The sequence below is a fragment of the Taudactylus pleione genome, unplaced genomic scaffold (genome assembly GCF_031769625.1).
Source record: "Taudactylus pleione unplaced genomic scaffold, aTauple2 ptg000095l, whole genome shotgun sequence".
NCBI lineage: Eukaryota > Metazoa > Chordata > Amphibia > Anura > Myobatrachidae > Taudactylus > Taudactylus pleione.
The window spans coordinates 4,337,052-4,358,742 of record NW_028284497.1 but is presented as its reverse complement, the minus strand read 5'-3'; the positions used below and the strand labels follow the sequence as shown (position 1 = coordinate 4,358,742).

General features: G+C 50.1%; 2 protein-coding genes across 5 annotated transcripts in view; one reads left to right on the top strand and one right to left on the bottom strand.

The window, feature by feature from the left end:
* Nucleotides 1-15,831, top strand: part of SLC12A6 (solute carrier family 12 member 6) — a 72,009-nt gene extending 56,178 nt beyond the window's left edge. For 2 of the 3 annotated variants that reach the window (XM_088469906.1, XM_088469907.1), the window contains 3 exons: nt 780-964; nt 1,051-1,184; nt 14,692-15,831. In XM_088469906.1, the coding sequence (XP_088326032.1) occupies nt 780-964; nt 1,051-1,184; nt 14,692-14,783 (411 nt within the window). In that variant the 3' untranslated portion in view covers nt 14,784-15,831. Of the gene's footprint in view, nt 1-779; nt 965-1,050; nt 1,185-14,691 lie in introns of those variants that run through there. The other variant, XM_088469908.1, reaches the window with a different exon arrangement.
* Nucleotides 15,832-15,951: 120 nt separating this feature from the next.
* EMC4 (ER membrane protein complex subunit 4) lies at nt 15,952-21,614 on the bottom strand. 2 transcript variants are annotated; one of them, XM_088469909.1, is made up of 6 exons: nt 21,510-21,614; nt 18,474-18,562; nt 17,920-18,031; nt 17,682-17,835; nt 16,175-16,335; nt 15,952-16,056 (listed from the first exon to the last, which is right to left on the bottom strand). In XM_088469909.1, the coding sequence occupies exons 2-6, from the start codon at nt 18,551-18,553 to the stop codon at nt 16,021-16,023; spliced, it is 543 nt and encodes a 180-aa protein (XP_088326035.1). In that variant the 5' UTR covers nt 18,554-18,562; nt 21,510-21,614; the 3' UTR covers nt 15,952-16,020. The 2 variants fall into 2 exon arrangements, with proteins under 2 accessions (XP_088326035.1, XP_088326036.1); XM_088469910.1 differs by lacking the exon at nt 21,510-21,614 and adding an exon at nt 21,319-21,452.
* Between the last annotated feature and the right edge of the window lie 77 nt (nt 21,615-21,691).

Genomic DNA, 21,691 nt, shown 5'->3' with positions numbered 1-21,691 from the left:
GGGGCCTACACTACAGAGGATGTGGTGGGTAGGCCCATAACCTTGGCCAAGATTATGCTAAAAACTAAATTTACTGCAAAATGTATTTATTTATATATAATCAGTTAATTTGGAGTTGTGCACTTGTATTTCTTCTTTGTGTAGACATTTTATCTGACAATGTATGTCCAGTATTAAATGAATACTCTTAGTGCCAACCACGATCAAGTAGGCTAAAATGATTGAGTGTTGTAGTAAATGAATAATATACATTGAGACTGTGGGTCTGATTCAGAGATGGACGCTAATGCCACCTCTGCTGAGAATTAGTACACAGCGGCTGTGCAAAAATATGTAAATGTTGCAGCTGTCGGGATTTGTATTGAGACACACACCTGCATCTTCACAAATCCAAGTGATTGCTGACAAAGATGCAGCATCGGTCAAACATCAGTCGATCATCAACCCTATGATCAGTAACCCTATGATTATTCAAAATGGCCACCGAAGGTTAGACGCCAGAGCATTTGCAAGTGCGTACAGGACCGCAGTCTGCGACGCGCCTGTGTTTTCATCGCCACTCCAGTTACCTCCCACAAAGGCTCCCTGAAGTCAATCACACTGTGGCCAAATCCTTGCTGTGTCCGCCGTTGGTAATGAATCGATGCATGTGCAATGCAACTAAAGTGCATGCACGGATCACCTATAATTGTTCCACTGCGGAAACATCGGCATTAAGTCCATCTATATGTATCAGGCCTTGTGTACCTAAGAGATACTGACCTTGCAATCTTGTATAGGCCCAGCTTGTGAAGGACAGAAACTCCATACTGCGTCTGACTAGTGTGGGCTCAGACGATGATGAAGACACAGATGCTGCACCAGAAAGAGTGCACATGACATGGACCAAGGATAAACACCATGCTGTGCGCTTGGCCCAAAACAACCCGATGCCCAGCTTCCAGGACTTGCTCAGCATGCGCCCGTGAGACTCAGAATGTGTTATGTGTGTGTGCGCTAATGTTTTTTCTATCTCATTTGTCGTTTTATTGATGATGTTTTTCTCTTCAGGGATCAGTCAAACGTTAGGCGCATGCATACAGCTGTAAAACTGAACGAGGTCATCGTCAATAAGTCTCATGATGCTAAACTTGTTCTGCTAAATATGCCAGGACCTCCTCGTAACACACAGGGTGATGAAAACTGTATCCTTCTGAATATGCAGCACCACAATGTTTATATTTTTCTTTTACAAAAGTATCAACTTCATTTTGCTTTCACGGTTCAGGTAAATGAAAGAAAAAATATAGATTTGTGTAACTATGGGTAATAGTGACAAAGGGGCTGATTCTGAGTTGCACGCAGTTGGCCGATATTTTGTGCATGTGCTGATTGTTATTGTTTAGAAACACAGAACAGAATTAGATGCAGAGTCTGTAGAATTCACTGGGCGGTCCTGGGAGGTAATGGGTGTAGCTAAGCTGATGTGGGCATGTGACTGTAAGCGACTGTGTCCAAAAACTCACAGCCTATCACACAGGAGTCCATGGTCACACCGATAAACTGCTCCTGCCACAGGGCAGGTGCAAGTTTCACCAAGACGGCACTGCAGCACCACAAGGTCTCAGTATTACAAAAATCAACAGGGGCATTAGCATGAGACACAGCCGTGCCTGCATGCTACTCAAAATCGGCCCCAAAGTATGACATATACTCAGTGACAAGCAAGGCTGTCATATGAATATTTGTTGTAAGTGTAGCACACAACTGATATTTTTAGACAGCGTCCAAGCGTAGATGCCACATTCAAATAAAATCTTATTTGTAATACAGTTGTTTGGTATTGGAAAGTCTAAACTGCAACTCCAAGCCCCCCCCAAAACCTTAAGCTATAAATCTATATATTTTTTTATTTATTTTGTTTTGGAAATGACAGGCAGCTACATTTGGGAGCATGCTCTCCTAATTACTCCAGTGGATACAAGTAACTGCCTGGTTAGCAATGGAATACGTCTGTTAGGTACTTGCCTTCCCTTAGATTTTTCAATTTGTCACTAACATACAATATAAAGGAAACAAATGTAATTGTTTTCTTCATAAAATATGAGATATGGTAAGAACTTACCCTTGTTATCTCTATTTCTACGAAGTCCATAGGGTTCCACAGGATACCTTGGGGTATAGGTGTGACGTCAGTCGCAGGGCACCAAAGAGTTAAGCTTTCAGCCTCCCAGGATGCACTAGGTCCCCCTCCTATACCCCGCCCCTGGGCCAAGGCACCTCAGTTAGTTACCAAGCCATAGGCCGGAGGAGGAGAAGGAAGAGAGAGAACAAAGATCTGGACACATACAAGAATCACATTCTCACCAGAGGGAGACGGAAAACCGGTGACCAGAGCAAAGCCCATCTGCAGCACAGGTGCGACAGGGCAGGAGTCCTGTGGAACCCTATGGACTTCGTAGAAATAGAGATAACAAGGGTAAGTTCTTACCATATCTCATATTTCTACTTCAGGGTCCATAGGGTTCCACAGGATACCTTGGGGTATAGGTGTGACGTCAGTCGCAGGGCACCAAAGAGTTAAGCTTTCAGCCTCCCAGGATGCACTAGGTCCCCCTCCTATACCCCGCCCCCGGGCCAAGGCACCTCAGTTTAGTTTGGTGCCCGGCCGGAGTCGGGTGCACCTGTTGGAGTGGGGGCTAGAAGAGCCCCTGAAGCTTATTCTTCATGCAGCTGTGGCTGCACAACTGGATGAACAGCATGGACAGTCAGTCCTGACGTCCATGCTGTCTTCCCTACACCCCGCCGGTACCAGAACGCCGGTACTGATCCGGGGATGCTGGTGGGCGTCTGGGGTCACAGCTAGCGGTGACCCCAGATGCTCCGGACCATGGCCGGATTCAAGGGGGACAGAGGTAAGCAGCGGGGTCCCGCGGTGGGTCCCCGCTGATCACATGGTCCTAAGTCCCCAGGCAGGGGGCTCCCTGGGGACTGGCTGCAGCGTGGAGCCAGGCGACCAACCTGCGCTTCCACTACCCCCTGGGACAGCGGACCGCAGCAGAGCGGCAGCGCTGCGGCGTCCCAGGGGTTAAATGCATGCCAGGGGAGCGCGCCTTCCCTGTCTCACAGCCGGCGCCTCCCCCGCTGCACACAGCCCTCTCTGCATGCTGCCGACTGGTCCTGTGGCAGCGCTCCTCCCCCAGGCCAGCCTCCTCTCTGCTCCTCGGCGGCCATCTTCTCCAGAACGCATGGTGAACGCTGCTGGAAGCGCTGGACGGAAGCATCGTGGTCTGGGTCCCCCCGCATACCTCTCCTCCGCTGTGGTCAGGTCTGTGTATGCAGCGCTGTGTCCTACCAGGCCCTGTGTCTGTGTAGTTGAGTGATCAGCGCTGTTAGTGCAGGAATTGTTATTTTTCTGCATTGTATGTGACTGTGCTAGCGCTGCTGCCTGTAATCTTTTCTTCTCTAAACTGTCAGCTTTATTACTGTCCCTGTTCTTTCTGCTAAAGCCCTTGCGGTGCGGTGCTGCAGGGTGGTCTCTCGCCTATTTAATACTTAATTGGTGAGAGAGGTCACATACGTGGTGCCATCATGTCTGAAAGTGATTTTCCCCTCCGGCTACAGTGTACCACGTGCAAAGTACCGTTAGCGGAGGGGGAGGGTAGCGCGGAGGGCCTTTGCCGGCAGTGTTTGTCCATGGCGCGGCCTATTACGGTTACAGCACCGGTACAGGAGCCGCCCTGGGCTTGTTTCGCTCAGGCGTTAACAGCTTTAGTGGGCCAGTTAGCTCCGCAGCCCGCGTTTACTCCGATGGGTTTGTCCCAGCAGTCTGTGGTGTCGTCACCCATGCAGGGGTTCCCACGACAATTGGTGGTACCCCACAGTCTCCCTATTTCCCCGCTCCCGGGTTCTCAGGAGCCAGCGTGGGTTAACTCCCTGACGAGTTCTGTACAGCACTTGTCGGATGTGTTGCAAGGGGAGTCTGTGATGCGGTCTCATAAAAGGCCGGTGGCGTCTCTGTCCGCTCCTTATGAGGATGACGAAGGGACGTCTGATGATGGGGAGATTCTAGATCCTTACGATCAGGAACCTCTCCATACTAAGGACGCTGATGCTAAGTCCAAAGTATATATTCCTGGACTTATTCGGGCGGTCCGCACAGCCTTGGTGATTGAGGACGAAGTTCCCCCAGCGGCTAAATCTAAGTATGCCTTTTTCAAAGATGTGAAGGGCGATGCCACAGTCTTTCCTCTTTCGGGTCAGTTGGTGGACCATTTAGAGGAGGCGTGGAAACAACCTGGCAAAAGATACCAGCCGCAGAGACGCCTGGCGGTGGCTTATCCGTTCGCGGATAATTATTTTGCGAAGTGGGAATCCCCTCCACAGGTGGATTCTCACGTGACCCGTCTTGTCCGTAGTGCCACATTGCCGATGCCATCCATGTCCTCCCTTAAGGATGCTACGGACCGCAAGGTAGAAATCTGCCTGAAGTCCGCTTATTCCCTTGCAGGGGGGGCAGCACGGCCGGCTATGGCCATTTGCTGGGTTGCCAGAGCGATGGAGCGCTGGGCGGATTCATTAGAGGCTTCTTTTGAATCCGACTGTCCGGCCGATCAGGCGGAGTTGATTGGCAATCTCCGTGATTCGGCCACCTACATCAACGAGGCGGCTCTAGACATTAGTACTCTGGTGTCTAGAATTTCTTCAGCAGCGGTAGCTGCTCGTCGCACCTTGTGGCTGCGATCCTGGAAGGCGGACGCAGATTCCAAGAAAGGTCTGGAAGCGTTGCCGTTTACCGGAGAAGTTCTCTTCGGTCCGGATCTGGATAAGATTGTGGCCACGCTGGCGGCAGCCAAATCTGCCTGTCTCCCGTCGGCCGCTGCTCCTTCTGGTTCGGGACCATCGTCCTTTCGGTCATCTAGGGCCCAGGGCAGGCCCAAACCACAGTCGTTTCCTCGACAGGCTGGCCCTAAGAAATCGGTCAAGCCCCGGAAGCAGGCATGGAGTACCAGACGTCCGGCCCCCAAGCCAGATGACAAGCCTGCGGCCTGACGGTCCGGGCCTCCCTTTGGGGGATCCCAGGGTGGGAGGCCGCCTGCTACAGTTCGCCCAGTGTTGGTCGACCACTACGACAGACACTTGGGTTCTGGAGGTGGTTTCCCACGGATACGCCCTCTCCTTCCGGCACAGACCCCCGGCTCGCTTCTTCACCACGGGTCTCCCATCAGACCGGAACAAGGCTACGGAGCTGCGGAAGGTATTGCACACTATGCTCCAGGCTGGAGTTATAGTGGCGGTTCCATTCTCCCAGAGGGGCCAGGGTTTCTATTCAAATCTATTTTTGGTACAGAAACCCAATGGGTCATATCGTCCGATTCTCAACCTCAAAGCACTCAACAAGTCTTTGCGGGTCCCGAAGTTTCGGATGGAGACCCTACGGTCCATCATTCTGGCGCTGGAACCTGGGGACTACTTGGTGTCATTGGACATACAGGACGCTTACCTGCATGTCCCTATTCTTTGGCGCCATCAACAGTTCCTCAGGTTTGCAATCAGCAGCGACCACTTCCAGTTTCGGGCGTTACCTTTTGGCCTGGCAACAGCACCACGTGTTTTCACCAAGGTGATGGCGGTCATGGCGGCTTCTCTGCGGCTGCAGGGAGTCCGCATGTTGCCGTATTTGGACGACCTGTTATTGGTGGCAGGATCTCCAGAGCTCCTGTTACGCCACTTGGACCTGACCATTGCACTGCTGCAACGGCACGGCTGGCTAATCAACTGGCAGAAGTCCACTCTAATCCCGTCTCGGAGGATTCTGCATCTTGGAGCCTTATTGGACTCGGGACAGCAAAGGATCTTCGTGACGGAGGACAAGATCTCTGCTTTACAGTCAAGGGTGCGCAGTTGTCTGCACAGCCGCCGGGTGTCCTTACACTCGGCGATGAGGTTACTGGGCTCCATGGTGTCGGTGTTCGACATGGTGGAATACGCCCAGTTTCACTCCAGACCTCTGCAGCACCTGATCCTGTCCAAGTGGAACGGGCTGACTCAGTCTCTGAAGTCCCAGACGATTGTGCTCACCCAGGAGGTTCGCCTGTCCCTTACGTGGTGGTTACAGACGACCCACCTCAACAAGGGACGTCCGTTCTGGGTTCCAAATTGGGTCCTGTTGACAACGGACGCCAGTCTTCGGGGCTGGGGAGCAGTTTCGGGTCCACACTTGTTCCAGGGCAGGTGGACGCCGACAGAAGCTGAGCTTCCAATAAATATCTTGGAACTCCGTGCGGTCTTCAATGCTCTCCAGCAGGCACAGCGGTTTCTCCAGGGTCGCCCGGTGCAGGTCCAGTCGGACAACGCTACCACCGTGGCCTACATAAACAGGCAAGGAGGAACTCGCAGTCGGGCGGCTCTCGTAGAGGTCTCTCGGATCCTGGTTTGGGCGGAGCGCAATCTTCCGGCCATATCAGCGGTCTTCATCCCGGGAGTGCTCAATTGGGAGGCGGACTTTCTAAGTCGCCAGGACGTTCATCCGGGGGAATGGTCCCTGCACCCGGACGTTTTTCAACTACTGGTGGACAGGTGGGGCCTTCCAGAAATCGACCTCATGGCGTCCCGGCACAACAACAAGTTGCCGGTGTACGGGTCTCGCACAAGAGACGAAGGGGCGTCTCTGGTGGATGCTCTGTCCGTCCGGTGGACGTTCCGGTTCGCATACCTGTTCCCTCCGGTCTCCCTTCTTCCACGGGTAATCCGGAAATTCAAACAGGAAGGAGGGACGCTCCTGTTGATAGCTCCCGCGTGGCCCAGACGGCACTGGTTCTCAGACCTTCAGGGTCTGTCCGTGGACATTCCTCTGCGGTTGCCGCTACGACCGGACCTTCTGTCTCAGGGTCCTTGCCTTCACCCGGACCTGACTCGGCTGTCTTTGACGGCGTGGCTGTTGAGACGGCCATGCTGAGGTCCCGGGGGTTTTCCAGCTCTGTGGTGCGTACCATGTTGCGAGCTCGGAAACCGTCTTCCGCGAGGATATACCATCGCGTGTGGCATACGTTCTTCCAGTGGTGTCGACCGAGAGGTTATGCACCGCGGGAGTTTCGTCTGTCTCGGATTCTCGCCTTCCTGCAAGCGGGACTAGATCATGGGCTTCGCCTTGCTTCTTTGAAGGTACAAGTTTCGGCCCTATCTGTCTGGTTTCACCGTAGGATTGCTACAATCCCGGATGTGCGCACCTTTATGCAGGGTGTTCTCCGCATTCAGCCGCCCTTTGTTCCACCTGTGGCGCCTTGGGATTTGGCTGTGGTCCTGAGGGCTCTCCAAGGACAGCCATTTAAGATCCACTGAGCCCAGTGGTTCAAACGGCGAACAGCTAAGACTGTTTTCCTTCTGGCCATTGCTTCGGCCAGACGTGTTTCTGAGTTAGGGGCTCTTTCTTGTAGACCCCCTTTCTTGGTTTTTTATGGGAACAGGGCAGTGCTCCGCACTCGGCCCGAGTTTCTTCCCAAAGTTGTTTCCCAGTTTCATATTAACGAGGAAATAGTTGTTCCGGCCTTTAACTCACCGGGTCTTTCCGTGGGTGAGGCCTCTTTGGATGTTGTGCGGGCCTTAAGGACTTATGTTGACCGCACTTCTTCGTTTAGGAAGTCGGACGCTTTGTTTGTCCTCTTTGGCTTCCGTAAAAAGGGTTGGCCTGCTTCAAAGCAAACTTTGGCAGCCTGGATCCGTATGGCTATTTCTGAAGCTTATCTTCATGAAGGCCTACCGGTCCCTCCTTCTCTGAAGGCTCATTCCACTAGGTCTGTGGGTCCTTCGTGGGCAGCTCGACGTGGTGCCTCGGCAGTTCAGATCTGCAAGGCTGCTACGTGGTCTTCTGTCCATACCTTCGTGAGGTATTACAGGTTTGACACCTTCGCCTCTCAGGATGCTTCCTTCGGGCGGCGGATTCTCCTTTCTGCACAGGAGCGTCCCCACCCTTAAAGGATACTGCTTTGGGACATCCCCAAGGTATCCTGTGGATACCCTATGGACCCTGAAGTAGAAAATATGAGATATGGTAAGAACTTACCCTTGTTATCTCTATTTCTACGAAGTCCATAGGGTTCCACAGGACTCCCGCCCTGTCGCACCTGTGCTGCAGATGGGCTTTGCTCTGGTCACCGGTTTTCCGTCTCCCTCTGGTGAGAATGTGATTCTTGTATGTGTCCAGATCTTTGTTCTCTCTCTTCCTTCTCCTCCTCCGGCCTATGGCTTGGTAACTAACTGAGGTGCCTTGGCCCGGGGGCGGGGTATAGGAGGGGGACCTAGTGCATCCTGGGAGGCTGAAAGCTTAACTCTTTGGTGCCCTGCGACTGACGTCACACCTATACCCCAAGGTATCCTGTGGAACCCTATGGACTTCGTAGAAATAGAGATAACAAGGGTAAGTTCTTACCATATCTCATATTTTTCTACTTCAGGGTCCATAGGGTATCCACAGGATACCTTGGGGATGTCCCAAAGCAGTATCCTTTAAGGGTGGGGACGCTCCTGTGCAGAAAGGAGAATCCGCCGCCCGAAGGAAGCATCCTGAGAGGCGAAGGTGTCAAACCTGTAATACCTCACGAAGGTATGGACAGAGGACCACGTAGCAGCCTTGCAGATCTGAACTGCCGAGGCACCACGTCGAGCTGCCCACGAAGGACCCACAGACCTAGTGGAATGAGCCTTCAGAGAAGGAGGGACCGGTAGGCCTTCATGAAGATAAGCTTCAGAAATAGCCATACGGATCCAGGCTGCCAAAGTTTGCTTTGAAGCAGGCCAACCCTTTTTACGGAAGCCATAGAGGACAAACAAAGCGTCCGACTTCCTAAACGAAGAAGTGCGGTCAACATAAGTCCTTAAGGCCCGCACAACATCCAAAGAGGCCTCACCCACGGAAAGACCCGGTGAGTTAAAGGCCGGAACAACTATTTCCTCGTTAACATGAAACTGGGAAACAACTTTGGGAAGAAACTCGGGCCGAGTGCGGAGCACTGCCCTGTTCCCATGAAAAACCAAGAAAGGGGGTCTACAAGAAAGAGCCCCTAACTCAGAAACACGTCTGGCCGAAGCAATGGCCAGAAGGAAAACAGTCTTAGCTGTTAGCCATTTAATATCCACTGAGCCCAGTTGTTCAAACGGCGGTCCTTGGAGAGCCCTCAGGACCACAGCCAAATCCCAAGGCGCCACAGGTGGAACAAAGGGCGGCTGAATACGGAGAACACCTTGCATAAAGGTGCGCACATCCGGGATTGTAGCAATCCTACGGTGAAACCAGACAGACAGGGCCGAAACCTGTACCTTCAAAGAAGCAAGGCGAAGCCCATGATCTAGTCACGCTTGCAGGAAGGCGAGAATCCGAGACAGACGAAACTCCCGCGGTGCATAACCTCTCGGTCGACACCACTGGAAGAACGTATGCCACACGCGATGGTATATCCTCGCGGAAGACGGTTTCCGAGCTCGTAACATGGTACGCACCACAGAGCTGGAAAACCCCCGGGACCTCAGCATGGCCGTCTCAACAGCCACGCCGTCAAAGACAGCCGAGTCAGGTCCGGGTGAAGGCAAGGACCCTGAGACAGAAGGTCCGGTCGTAGCGGCAACCGCAGAGGACTGTCCACGGACAGACCCTGAAGGTCTGAGAACCAGTGCCGTCTGGGCCACGCGGGAGCTATCAACAGGAGCGTCCCTCCTTCCTGTTTGAATTTCCGGATTACCCGTGGAAGAAGGGAGACCGGAGGGAACAGGTATGCGAACCGGAACGTCCACCGGACGGACAGAGCATCCACCAGAGACGCCCCTTCGTCTCTTGTGCGAGACCCGTACACCGGCAACTTGTTGTGCCGGGACGCCATGAGGTCGATTTCTGGAAGACCCCACCTGTCCACCAGTAGTTGAAAAACGTCCGGGTGCAGGGACCATTCCCCTGGATGAACGTCCTGGCGACTTAGAAAGTCCGCCTCCCAATTTAGCACTCCCGGGATGAAGACCGCTGATATGGCCGGAAGATTGCGCTCCGCCCAAACCAGGATCCGAGAGACCTCTACGAGAGCCGCCCGACTGCGAGTTCCTCCTTGCCTGTTTATGTAGGCCACGGTGGTAGCGTTGTCTGACTGGACCTGCACCGGGTGACCCTGGAGAAACCGCTGTGCCTGCAGGAGAGCATTGAAGACCGCACGGAGTTCCAAGATATTTATTGGAAGCTCCGCTTCTGTCGGCGTCCACCTGCCCTGGAACAAGTGTGGACCCGAAACTGCTCCCCAGCCCCGAAGACTGGCGTCCGTTGTCAACAGGACCCAATTTGGAACCCAGAACGGACGTCCCTTGTTGAGGTGGGTCGTCTTTAACCACCACGCAAGGGACAGGCGTAACTCCGGGGTGAGCACAATCGTCTGGAACTTCAGAGACTGAGGCAGCCCGTTCCACTTGGACAGGATCAGGTGCTGCAGAGGTCTGGAGTGAAACTGGGCATATTCCACCATGTCGAACACCGACACCATGGAGCCCAGTAACCTCATCGCCGAGTGTAAGGACACCCGGCGGCTGTGTAGACAACTGCACACCCTTGACTGTAAAGCAGAGATCTTGTCCTCCGTCACGAAGATCCTTTGCTGTCCCGAGTCCAATAAGGCTCGAAGATGCAGAATCCTCCGAGACGGGATTAGAGTGGACTTCTGCCAGTTGATTAGCCAGCCGTGCCGTTGCAGCAGTGCAATGGTCAGGTCCAAGTGGTGTAACCGGAGCTCTGGAGATCCTGCCACCAATAACAGGTCGTCCAAGTACGGCAACATGCGGACTCCTTGCAGCCGCAGAGAAGCCGCCATGACCGCCATCACCTTGGTGAAAACACGTGGTGCTGTCGCCAGGCCAAAAGGTAACGCCCGAAACTGGAAGTGGTCGCTGCGGATTGCAAACCGAAGGAACTCTTGATGGCGCAAAAGAATAGGGACATGCAGGTAAGCGTCCTGTATGTCCAATGACACCATGTAGTCCCCAGGTTCCAGCGCCAGAATGATGGACCGTAGGGTCTCCATCCGAAACTTCAGGACCCGCAAAGACTTGTTGAGTGCTTTGAGGTTGAGAATCGGACGATATGACCCATTGGGTTTCTGTACCAAAAATAGATTTGAATAGAATTCCTGGCCCCTCTGGGAGAATGGAACAGGCACTATAATTCCAGCCTGGAGCATAGTGTGCAATACCTTCTGCAGCTCCGTAGCCTTGTTCCGGTCTGATGGTAGACCCGTGGTGAAGAATCGAGCCGGGGGTCTGTGCCGGAGGAGAGGGCGTACCCGTGGGAGACCACCTCCAGAACCCAAGTGTCTGTCGTAGTGAACGGCCAACACCGGGAGAACTGCAGCAGGCGTCCTCCCACCCTGGGATCCCCCAAAGGGAGGCCCGGACCGTCAGGACGCAGGCTTGTCATCTGGCTTGGGGGCCGGACGTCTGGTACTCCATGCCTGCTTCCGGGGCTTGACCGATTTCTTAGGGCCAGCCTGTCGAGGAAACGACTGTGGTTTGGGCCTGCCCTGGGCCCTAGATGACCGAAAGGACGATGGTCCAGAACCAGAAGGAGCAGCGGCCGACGGGAGACAAGCAGATTTGGCTGCCGCCAGCGTGGCCACAATCTTATCCAGATCCGGACCGAAGAGAACTTCTCCGGTAAACGGCAACGCTTCCAGACCTTTCTTGGAATCTGCGTCCTCCTTCCAGGATCGCAGCCACAAGGTGCGACGAGCAGCTACCGCTGCTGAAGAAATTCTAGACACCAGATTACTAATGTCTAGAGCCGCCTCGTTGATGTAGGTGGCCGAATGACGGAGATTGCCAATCAACTCCGCCTGTTCGGCCGGACAGTCGGATTCAAAAGAAGCCTCTAATGAATCCGCCCAGCGCTCCATCGCTCTGGCAACCCAGCAAATGGCCATAGCCGGCCGTGCTGCCCCCCCTGCAAGGGAATAAGCGGACTTCAGGCAGATTTCTACCTTGCGGTCCGTAGCATCCTTAAGGGAGGACATGGATGGCATCGGCAATGTGGCACTACGGACAAGACGGGTCACGTGAGAATGCACCTGTGGAGGGGATTCCCACTTAGCAAAATAATTATCCGCGAACGGATAAGCCACCGCCAGGCGTCTCTGCAGCTGGTATCTTTTGCCAGGTTGTTTCCACGCCTCCTCTAAATGGTCCACCAACTGACCCGAAAGAGGAAAGACTGTGGCATCGCCCTTCACATCTTTGCAAAAGGCATACTTAGATTTAGCCGCTGGGGGAACTTCGTCCTCAATCACCAAGGCTGTGCGGACCGCCCGAATAAGTCCAGGAATATATACTTTGGACTTAGCATCAGCGTCCTTAGTATGGAGAGGTTCCTGATCGTAAGGATCCAGAATCTCCCCATCATCAGACGTCCCTTCGTCATCCTCATAAGGAGCGGACAGAGACGCCACCGGCCGTTTATGAGGCCGCATCACAGACTCCCCTTGCAACACATCCGACAAGTGCTGTACAGAACTCGTCAGGGAGTTAACCCACGCTGGCTCCTGAGAACCCGGGAGCGGGGAAATAGGGAGACTGTGGGGTACCACCAATTGTCGTGGGAACCCCTGCATGGGTGATGACACCACAGACTGCTGGGACAAACCCATCGGAGTAAACGCGGGCTGCGGAGCTAACTGGCCCACTAAAGCTGTTAACGCCTGAGCGAAACAAGCCCAGGGCGGCTCCTGTACCGGTGCTGTAACCGTAATAGGCCGCGCCATGGACAAACACTGCCGGCAAAGGCCCTCCGCGCTACCCTCCGCTAACGGTACTTTGCACGTGGTACACTGTAGCCGGAGGGGAAAATCACTTTCAGACATGATGGCACCACGTATGTGACCTCTCTCACCAATTAAGTATTAAATAGGCGAGAGACCACTCTGCAGCACCGCACTGCAAGGGCTTTAGCAGAAAGAACAGGGACAGTAATAAAGCTGACAGTTTAGAGAAGAAAAGTTACAGGCAGCGCTAGCACAGTCACATACAATGCAGAGAAATAACAATTCCTGCACTAACAGCGCTGATCACTCAACTACACAGACACGGGCCTGGTAGGACACAGCGCTGCATACACAGACCTGAGCCACAGCGGAGGAGAGGTATGCGGGGGGACCCAGACCACGATGCTTCCTTCCAGACTTCCAGCAGCGTTCACCATGCGTTGCAGAGAAGATGGCCGCCGAGGAGCAGAGAGAAGCTGGCCTGGGGGAGGAGTGCTGACACAGGACCAGTCAGCACAGTGCAGAGAGGGCTGTGTGCAGCGGGGGAGGCGCCGGCTGTGAGACAGGGAAGGCGCGCTCCCCTGGCATGCATTTAACCCCTGGGACGCCGCAGCGCTACCGCTCTGCTGCGGTCCGCTGTCCCAGGGGGTAGTGGAAAGCGCAGGTTCAGTACCTGGCTCCACGCTGCAGCCAGTCCCCAGGGAGCCCCCTGCCTGGGGACTTAGGACCATGTGACCAGCGGGGACCCACCGCGGGACCCCGCTGCTTACCTTTGTCCCCCTTGGATCCGGCCATGGTCAGGAACATCTGGGGTCACCGCTAGCTGTGACCCCAGATGCTCACCAGCATCCCCGGATCGGTACCGGCGTTCTGGTACCGGCGGGGGTGTAGGAAAGACAGCATGGACGTCAGGACTGACTGTCCATGCTGTACATCCAGATGTGCAGCCACAGCTGCACTGAAGAAAGCTTCAGGGGCTCTTCTAGCCCCCACTCCGACAGGTGCACCCGACGCCGGCCGGGCACCAAACTAAACTGAGGTGCCTTGGCCCGGGGGCGGGGTATAGGAGGGGGACCTAGTGCATCCTGGGAGGCTGAAAGCTTAACTCTTTGGTGCCCTGCGACTGACGTCACACCTATACCCCAAGGTATCCTGTGGATACCCTATGGACCCTGAAGTAGAAAAATATATTATACACTAACCACAGAGCTACCAAATTGGCCGGCCATTATTCTGGGTCTAAAAACGGATATTAATTTGTATAATTGGATAATCTGGTTGGCATCACCTGACCTAAAGCTGGGTACACACTTGTCCAATTCTCATCCAATCCAACTTCAGACCAACTGGTTTGTCAGACATTGGTAGAGTGTGTATGCTCGCAAGTCCTCTGGTTTCATACAGTCTCAGTCTTCTGAAAAGATTTTTTTAAAACCTGCTGAATAAATAGGATCGCCAATCACCAGACCAATCACCAGACCAATTTAGAAGTGTGTACGCTCCTGAGACTGGTTTGTCCAATTATTCTCCCAATTCATCACAGTGAGTGGTAGCCGATCTGCCAAAGATTGGAAGTGTATACAGTGATTCAATCCTTTCAGCAGACTGTTTCAGCAGATTGGAAGTCTGCTGAAAAATTGGACAAGTGAGTACACATAGATTGGATGTAGAATCTGCGACCAGGTCTGCAGAAGGATTGTATAAACAGTCTGATCTCCTGAGGATTGAACAAGTGTGTGCCTAGTTTAAGTGTTTGGCCAGATCTGTGCATCCTAATTTGCTATGTGAGTGGGCTACATTGAAGGCAGATCCAGGTAGTACGAGAAGCAGGTGAAAGAAATTAAAGTACAGTTTAGGGCTATTCACAAACATTTCTCTAAATTTCTCATTAGGACTCTGATCTGACTTTGTCCTTAACCAAAGTTTTCTCAAGATATGGAATTTCTAGAAGTTTTGACTGAGGGCCTGGAGCGTGTGTTGCTAGTGAGAGGTGGTGGAACAGAAGTCATCACCATTTATTCCTAACACAAGTACAAATCTGCTACACCACGCATTACACCAAGAATGTGTATGTCAATCAAGATTGCATTACTGAAAGTGAATCCAACCATTCAGTGAAAGCAAGAAAGAAGAAAGTTTCCTACAATGGTTAAATCTGAAAACCTTGATCCCTTTTAATAATCTCTAATGCCAAAAAGTGATAGTGTGATTTTAAAGCACTACTCCAACAAAAGCGATGACTAGAAGAACAAATATTTTCTTGTCAAGGACAGTGCCCCCCTCACACAACTCTATGCAGCAGTAAGCATTAAATGCTTGCTAAATAGATCTGAAATCCCCCTTGCAAGGAATTAATGTGTAAAGCTAGTCCACCCCCTATGAACAGTCCCTTTTGAAGCATTGTTGGAAACAGAGGCCCACTCATTGTTGAAGGGTACAATGCTTTAGCACGCCTTAATAACTCCCAACGTGACTGGGAGCATGCTATTTCATACTATGCTGGATATGCATTTCACCCTGAACCTCCTTTCCAAATTGGGGATCAAAATATTGTGTGTACCTGTTTTGTGGACATGTTACATTATTGTAAAAAAAAAAAAAGAATTGGTCTTTTGGAACTGTAATTCTGGCCGTTGCCAATAATTGTCTGATAAAGGCAGAAGTATTACCTCTGATCGAAAGAAGAGACCACAAAGTAATCACTTAGTACGCATCAGCTACGAGACATAGGGAGAACACAGTTCAATGTTTTTAGTTACATTGCCTTTTTTATTTTTTGTGTCTGGAATAATTGCCTAAATTTAATTTATTGGTCGATGCATCATTCCATGTGTTAAACCTTTCTGTAATTATTGTTAGTGATATTTGCAGCATTACTATTGTATAAGAAGAAGCAGGTTCCCATTATATTATAATAGGACTGCAGGATGCACCAGCTTCCTTATCCCATTTCCCAGTTCTACGACATATCTACAACAATTGTCAATGTGTGTGTATTACCATTTTTTGTTTATTATGGGGATGGTATTATAAACTAGTAGGGACAACAGAATAAAAGTTGTTTTTTTACAAAGCTGTCTCTGAATGATATTACAATTATTTAAATATTGGGAGTAGTCTGATCCATAGAATGCCAAAAGTATAATAAATAATTACAGCACTGCAGAATGAAGATATTCAATGAGCCATGAAAGTCAGTGTGAAATTCTGTATTACACAAATTCCTTTAAGATGAAACGATTGCTTGTCTTCTGTACCATGATCACAATAAGAGGCCTCCGCCAGTGTATTCCATTCTCTATAAGAAAAAGAGCACATCTGCCGGTTAGTAAAGTGATTAGTACACAAGTGACAATTCATAAGATTAGTGGGCCTACAATGAAAATTTTACAGTAAAAACAATAAAATAAACTCACCTCAGGTGGTTCAATGAAGGCCAACCAATCAGAAGCATGGGTGGGCAAAAGTCCCATAGACTGACACTTGTAAACAGCCAATGCGAGACCCAAAAGGTTTCCAATTAGGTAAACCAGCCCTTGCAGGAAGCGATGACCGGAGCTCTCCAGGAGTTTGAAGGCTTATAATGAACAGAGTGAAATATTTAGGTGGATGTGGTGCAGTATAGTGCAGACTATGCTACAATGCTATTGTGCCACTGATAAATAGGTTACTTTGCAAAGTGCAACATAAAATCTAACACAAATCAGTACAGCATGGGGAAGCCCAAGGGCCTGAGTTTTATGGAACGCAACTGCAATAGCGATTAGGCACACAGTTCAACTGCGATAGTATGCTAATCCATTGCGATCACAACGCAGCACTACATAAGGACGCCCACTTTACCTTACACAAATCCGTAATGTTTAACAAGACTGCGAAACCATAGGTACAATTGAGTACCATCGCAGCCTCGCGCACACTTGCAGAAGCTCTGACCTTACTCAGAAATTGCTAACTTCCGCGCACGCTATGAGGCCTCTGGCTGTGTAGGGCATCTCAGCGTCTAATTTATGCACGCCCCTGCAACGGCGTTCAAACACACTGGCACGTTTGCGTTTGGCCAACCACACCCCCGTTACCACCCACAAATGGCACTTCCTGTCAGTCACTCTGCGATGGGTCTGCTTAGTCACCGATTCCCGCACTGAATGCAACAATCGGCCAATTGCGTGCGTATTAGCAACTGCGTTCCTTGCTGAATCAGGCCCTAAGTCCACATCTTGTTGTTGGTTTCTGACAATCACAAGCCTTATTAAACATTAAACTGTATGGACATAGGGCCTGATTCAGAGCCGGACGCTCTGACCAGAGCGCTCGCTCTGAATCAGGGCCCTCCTACCTAAAATTGAAGCGGCCTCCTGGCCGCTCGCATAGCTGTGGGTGACCGCCCACACCTTATGCGAGCGGCCAAAAAGATGGTCGCGATGGTCAAGACCATCGCGACCTTCGGGCTTGCGACGAGACCCTGCGGTAGGGTCTCGCTGCCGCAAGCCCTGGAGTGTTTTTGGCTCTATCAGAGCCAAAAGCACTCCCGCTGACATCACTAGTGCTGTCAGTGGGACCGGACCCAGACGGTAGGCGTTCCCATGGGAACGCCTCCGTCTGGGCAGCCACTCCCCCGGCACGCCCACCAAAGGGCGTGCTGTCACTCACCATCGATGGTGAGTGACAGCACACCCCCTTTGGTGCGAGACCCATAGCGACGGCTGGCCGCCGCTATGCGGGTCTCGCGCATGCGCACGACGGAGCTCCCTCCGTTGTGCGCATGCGCATTAGGGCACCATCGACCCGCTTGCGAGCACTCAGCACTCGCGAGCGGGTCTGAATCAGGCCCATAGTTCAAGGTACAGGACATTTCTTGATCCCACGTAGTTTACACATTTGAAATGTTTAGCACGCCCAAAAGGCTCAAGTAACACTCACTGGCTGGTGTAGCAATCAGCGCTTGTATGGGTCGCCATGCCATCATACACACCATCATGATGGGGAAAATGGAAATTGTGTTCCCAGCCATATACATGATAAACAGGTTCATGGGAATCTGCTTCAGTGGTCCGAGAGCAATGTCCCAGCAACGCTGCACAAAACAACAGGATTGTCAGATCATTGGAACAAAACCGGAAATAATGATGGCTTGTTCTCAGCATCTGCAGCACCTTACCTTCTCTACTAGGTTGTGCTCAGACTCCTGTACACTAGTATCAGGTACCTGTTTGTCAGAATATCCTACAGGATACATACTGTCTTGCGGAGCACCTCTGTCAGCTCGACTTCTGTAAGTGAGAAAGAAGGAAGAGACTAAAAACTATGGCTGTCACATGTCAGAACTAAGGGCGCACATCCACTTGCCGATTTCTATGTGCGATTGAACGATATCGTTATCGTTCAATCGCTCATGAATTGGGCACAATAATGTCGGAAACGACCAGCGATGCACGCTCCCGCTAGTAGTTTCCAACATCAATCAATCATCGGCCGAACATGCTGGACAACCTGACGATAACATCAGGTTGTCCATGTTCGGGGATGACTGATGTGCCTACACTGAACGTTCAGTGTAAGCACAGCATGGACTGTGAAACGACTGCACAATTACAAAGTCGTAATCGTGCACTCGTTTCACAGTCTGCTAGTGGATGTGCCCCTTAAGGGATGTAAAAAATAATTAAACTTTAAGTACAATATATTCCATTAATCAGTGGTAAGGGTGGTTACCTGCTTCCACCTCCCCCAAACTCAATTGCCCACTTAAAGCGACGGCCACTTTTTGCAATAAGATTCGCTGGAGCTGCCATTACTGTTCCCTGCAGAAAGAATATATGTGATTTATATAGTGTCAAAAGTAACAAATTACTTTATATGATATTTTTTTAAATCTGTTTTGGTTGGTTACAAACAGAACATTTAAAAATACAACAGTGAAAACATGAGAGGCAAATGTAAGCCATTCTGTGTCATTTTCAGTATATATAATTATCCAATAGCTAGACTGTAGGAGCTTAAATACAGGGTGAAACTTCCCTACATCCCTGTTTTTGACAAAGATACAGGAAGCCCATACCTGGTTGAATGTGTGGCTGCAGTTTTGGAGATATTTGCCAGATATAATTTTTGAGCGCAGAGATCAACAGGGGTAGCAACATTTTCCAATGTTTTGCTAGAACACTTTAAATTGACCAGTACAAGGTCAGCTTCCTGGTGAATTTATTAAGCTCTTGGGGAAAGTCACAAAAGTGAAATGTCTACGGATCTTTTGTCACTTGGGCCCGAATTAGATTATTTATGTTCTCAATAGGGGACAATCACGGGCATGTGCACCAAATGGAGGCTAGAGTACTAGAGTCTGCAGTTTCACTAACAGACTGGTTGGTGGGAAACATCCAATCCTTACTGAAGTATAATACCATCTATACTACTGCTTGTAAGGTTTCCTTAAACCTGGTTGTGATGGAGCTTTTAGTGATTCCCAATTTCATGTTCTCCCAAGACTCTCATCTGGGAGGAAACCAAAGTCCAATTCCCATTCTGCATGGGCAGGACAGAGTCTAGGACAATGTTATATATCATATACCATTTATATTATTCCCTTAGACTAGGGCTGTGCAATACCCTGTTGTAGAACTAAACATCCCAGCATGCCTTGCTATTTGGCCATGCTAAAACTGTTGCAAAGCATACTGGGATGTGTAGTTAAACAACAGCTGGAGGGTCGCTTATTGCCCACCCCTGCCATAGACATAAGTTAGTGTGTATAGTTATGTTCAAGAGTTGATAGCTCAGAGCAGCAGAGTTGGGGTAGCAAGTCTAGAAAGCACCTTATTTAGAAGTGGTGAAATGGGCTTTGAAAGAGGGGGAAGGAGGGAAGGGGGTTGAATATCAGAGTTGCCAAAGGTAGGGGTTGCTTTGAAGAGAATGGTTATAATTTGGCTGAGAATCTTAGCATTGAGAGACCTATGTTTTTTGTGTAGTCTCCATAAGGAGTTTAGACTAAGATAGTTGAAAGAGAGAAGCGGCATACACACATGTAAAGATTTTCTGTTCAACCATCCAACTAGTTGATTGGTTGGAATGAGAATCTGGTAATGTATGGGAGTAAATGATGATCAGCAATTTGCCCCTAAATGCCAGAAAACAGATGAAAATGGTCGTTAGACAAGTTTGTTAAATGTTTGATCTAAACAATTTGTTCAAACAACAGTTTTTGTCCATTTTACGAAATTGCTGATTGTCATTTGCTTTCATACCTTACCAGATTTTCATTCCAACCAATCAACTAGTGTGTACCCAGCTTAAGTGCCTATCTGGAAAACATAGCATGCTACAATCTATTATTTTAGGCCAGGGAGCCCTCTTCCCCCTCTGTATATAGGTTTCTTTAGGATGTTGGAGTATAGCATTGGAGGCCTGTCACTACAAATAAAGGAGATTTAAATAAATTACAAAAAATTACAAAAGTGTAAAGGTGCCCACACACACAGCGATTTTTTTCCCGATCTGGACGATTCCGACAAATTGGAACTACAGATTGGGTAAAAAATGCCCAAATCGTGAGTCCCCACTCACGATCACAATACACGCCCCCGCTGGTCGCACATCGCATGTTCAGATCTGCCGTGCAGTATGGCAGATCTGACAATCTAGGAAACAATGCACTGTAAAAAAGTCTGGCTGCAGGAGATCGGATGAAGATTGGACAGCATATCGTGTGCTGATCGTGTGCTGATCTGCCGGGTAGAATTTCAAGAGAAATTGGACACATTGTCGGATCGTGAGTACATCGGTATGTGTGTCTGCACCTTTAGGCAGACCACAACTTGAAGGGTCTGAAAAAGATATAGCCATTTACACATAATTTAGATAATTTACAACTATGGTCCTGCACTGCCACAAGATAATCAGGCAACTCCAAGAGATCAGGTCACCTTGTAACTTGAAGAAAACCAGGGGGAAGGTTTTCCTAAAATAGTAGCATGTAATGGGACCCTTTTCACGTCAGAGGTATTTAAATTGTTTGGTTTCATTAGTTAACGGTACGCAATAGTTTTGCAAAATAATTGAGTCCTATTTCTGGGCAGTGACAAAAAGACTGAGAATCCCAAGTAATCTGAAGCCTTTTGGCTTGTCACACACACACACATTCTCTCTCTCTCTATATATATATATATATATATATATATATATATATATATATATAGAGAGAGAGAGAGAGAGAGAGAGAGAGAGAGAGAGAGAGAGAGAGAGAGAGAGAGAGAGAGAGAGAGAGAGAGAGAGAGAGAGAGAGAGAGAGAGAGAGAGAGAGAGAGACACACACGTCAATTATCAAATATACCTTTGTATCCACTCTGCTAACTGCAATAAGGATAAGGTATCTGTTTCCAAAACAATATTTGTGACCCATTGTCTGATTATAATATGAAGACACAAACCCCCTATTGCATTGCTGTGACTGTTGAGCTTCATAAACCCTGGTGAACAAAAGATCCTGAGTAATATGAGGTAATCGCTCCTGTTACCATTTCTTTTAGCAAAGGCGTGGGCAATGTGCGGTTATAGCAATTACCTATGTATCCACTGCCATAAGCATGTACTAATAGCACTGCAGTCTCCCAGTACAATACTATCAGCAATAGGGGAGAATATGAGGGTAACGGGCACAGCCCCCCGGTGTACCGCAGCAGCAGGGTACAGGGCACTGCGTACTGCTAATCAGTATATGGCATTAAAGCGGCCAAAGCTCAGAACTATACCAACCCGGCAATCGTCCTTCCGCCAGCAGCAGGAGCAGCTGTTTTCCTCGGCCGACGCTTGTTAGTGACATCATGTCGCCATGCATCACATGTTTTTTTTACAGCACTAGAGGAAAGGTACAACGTAACCTCTCTGTCCCCATTGCTGGAGACATTTTGCTGGCATTAATAGGGGCATATAATCGT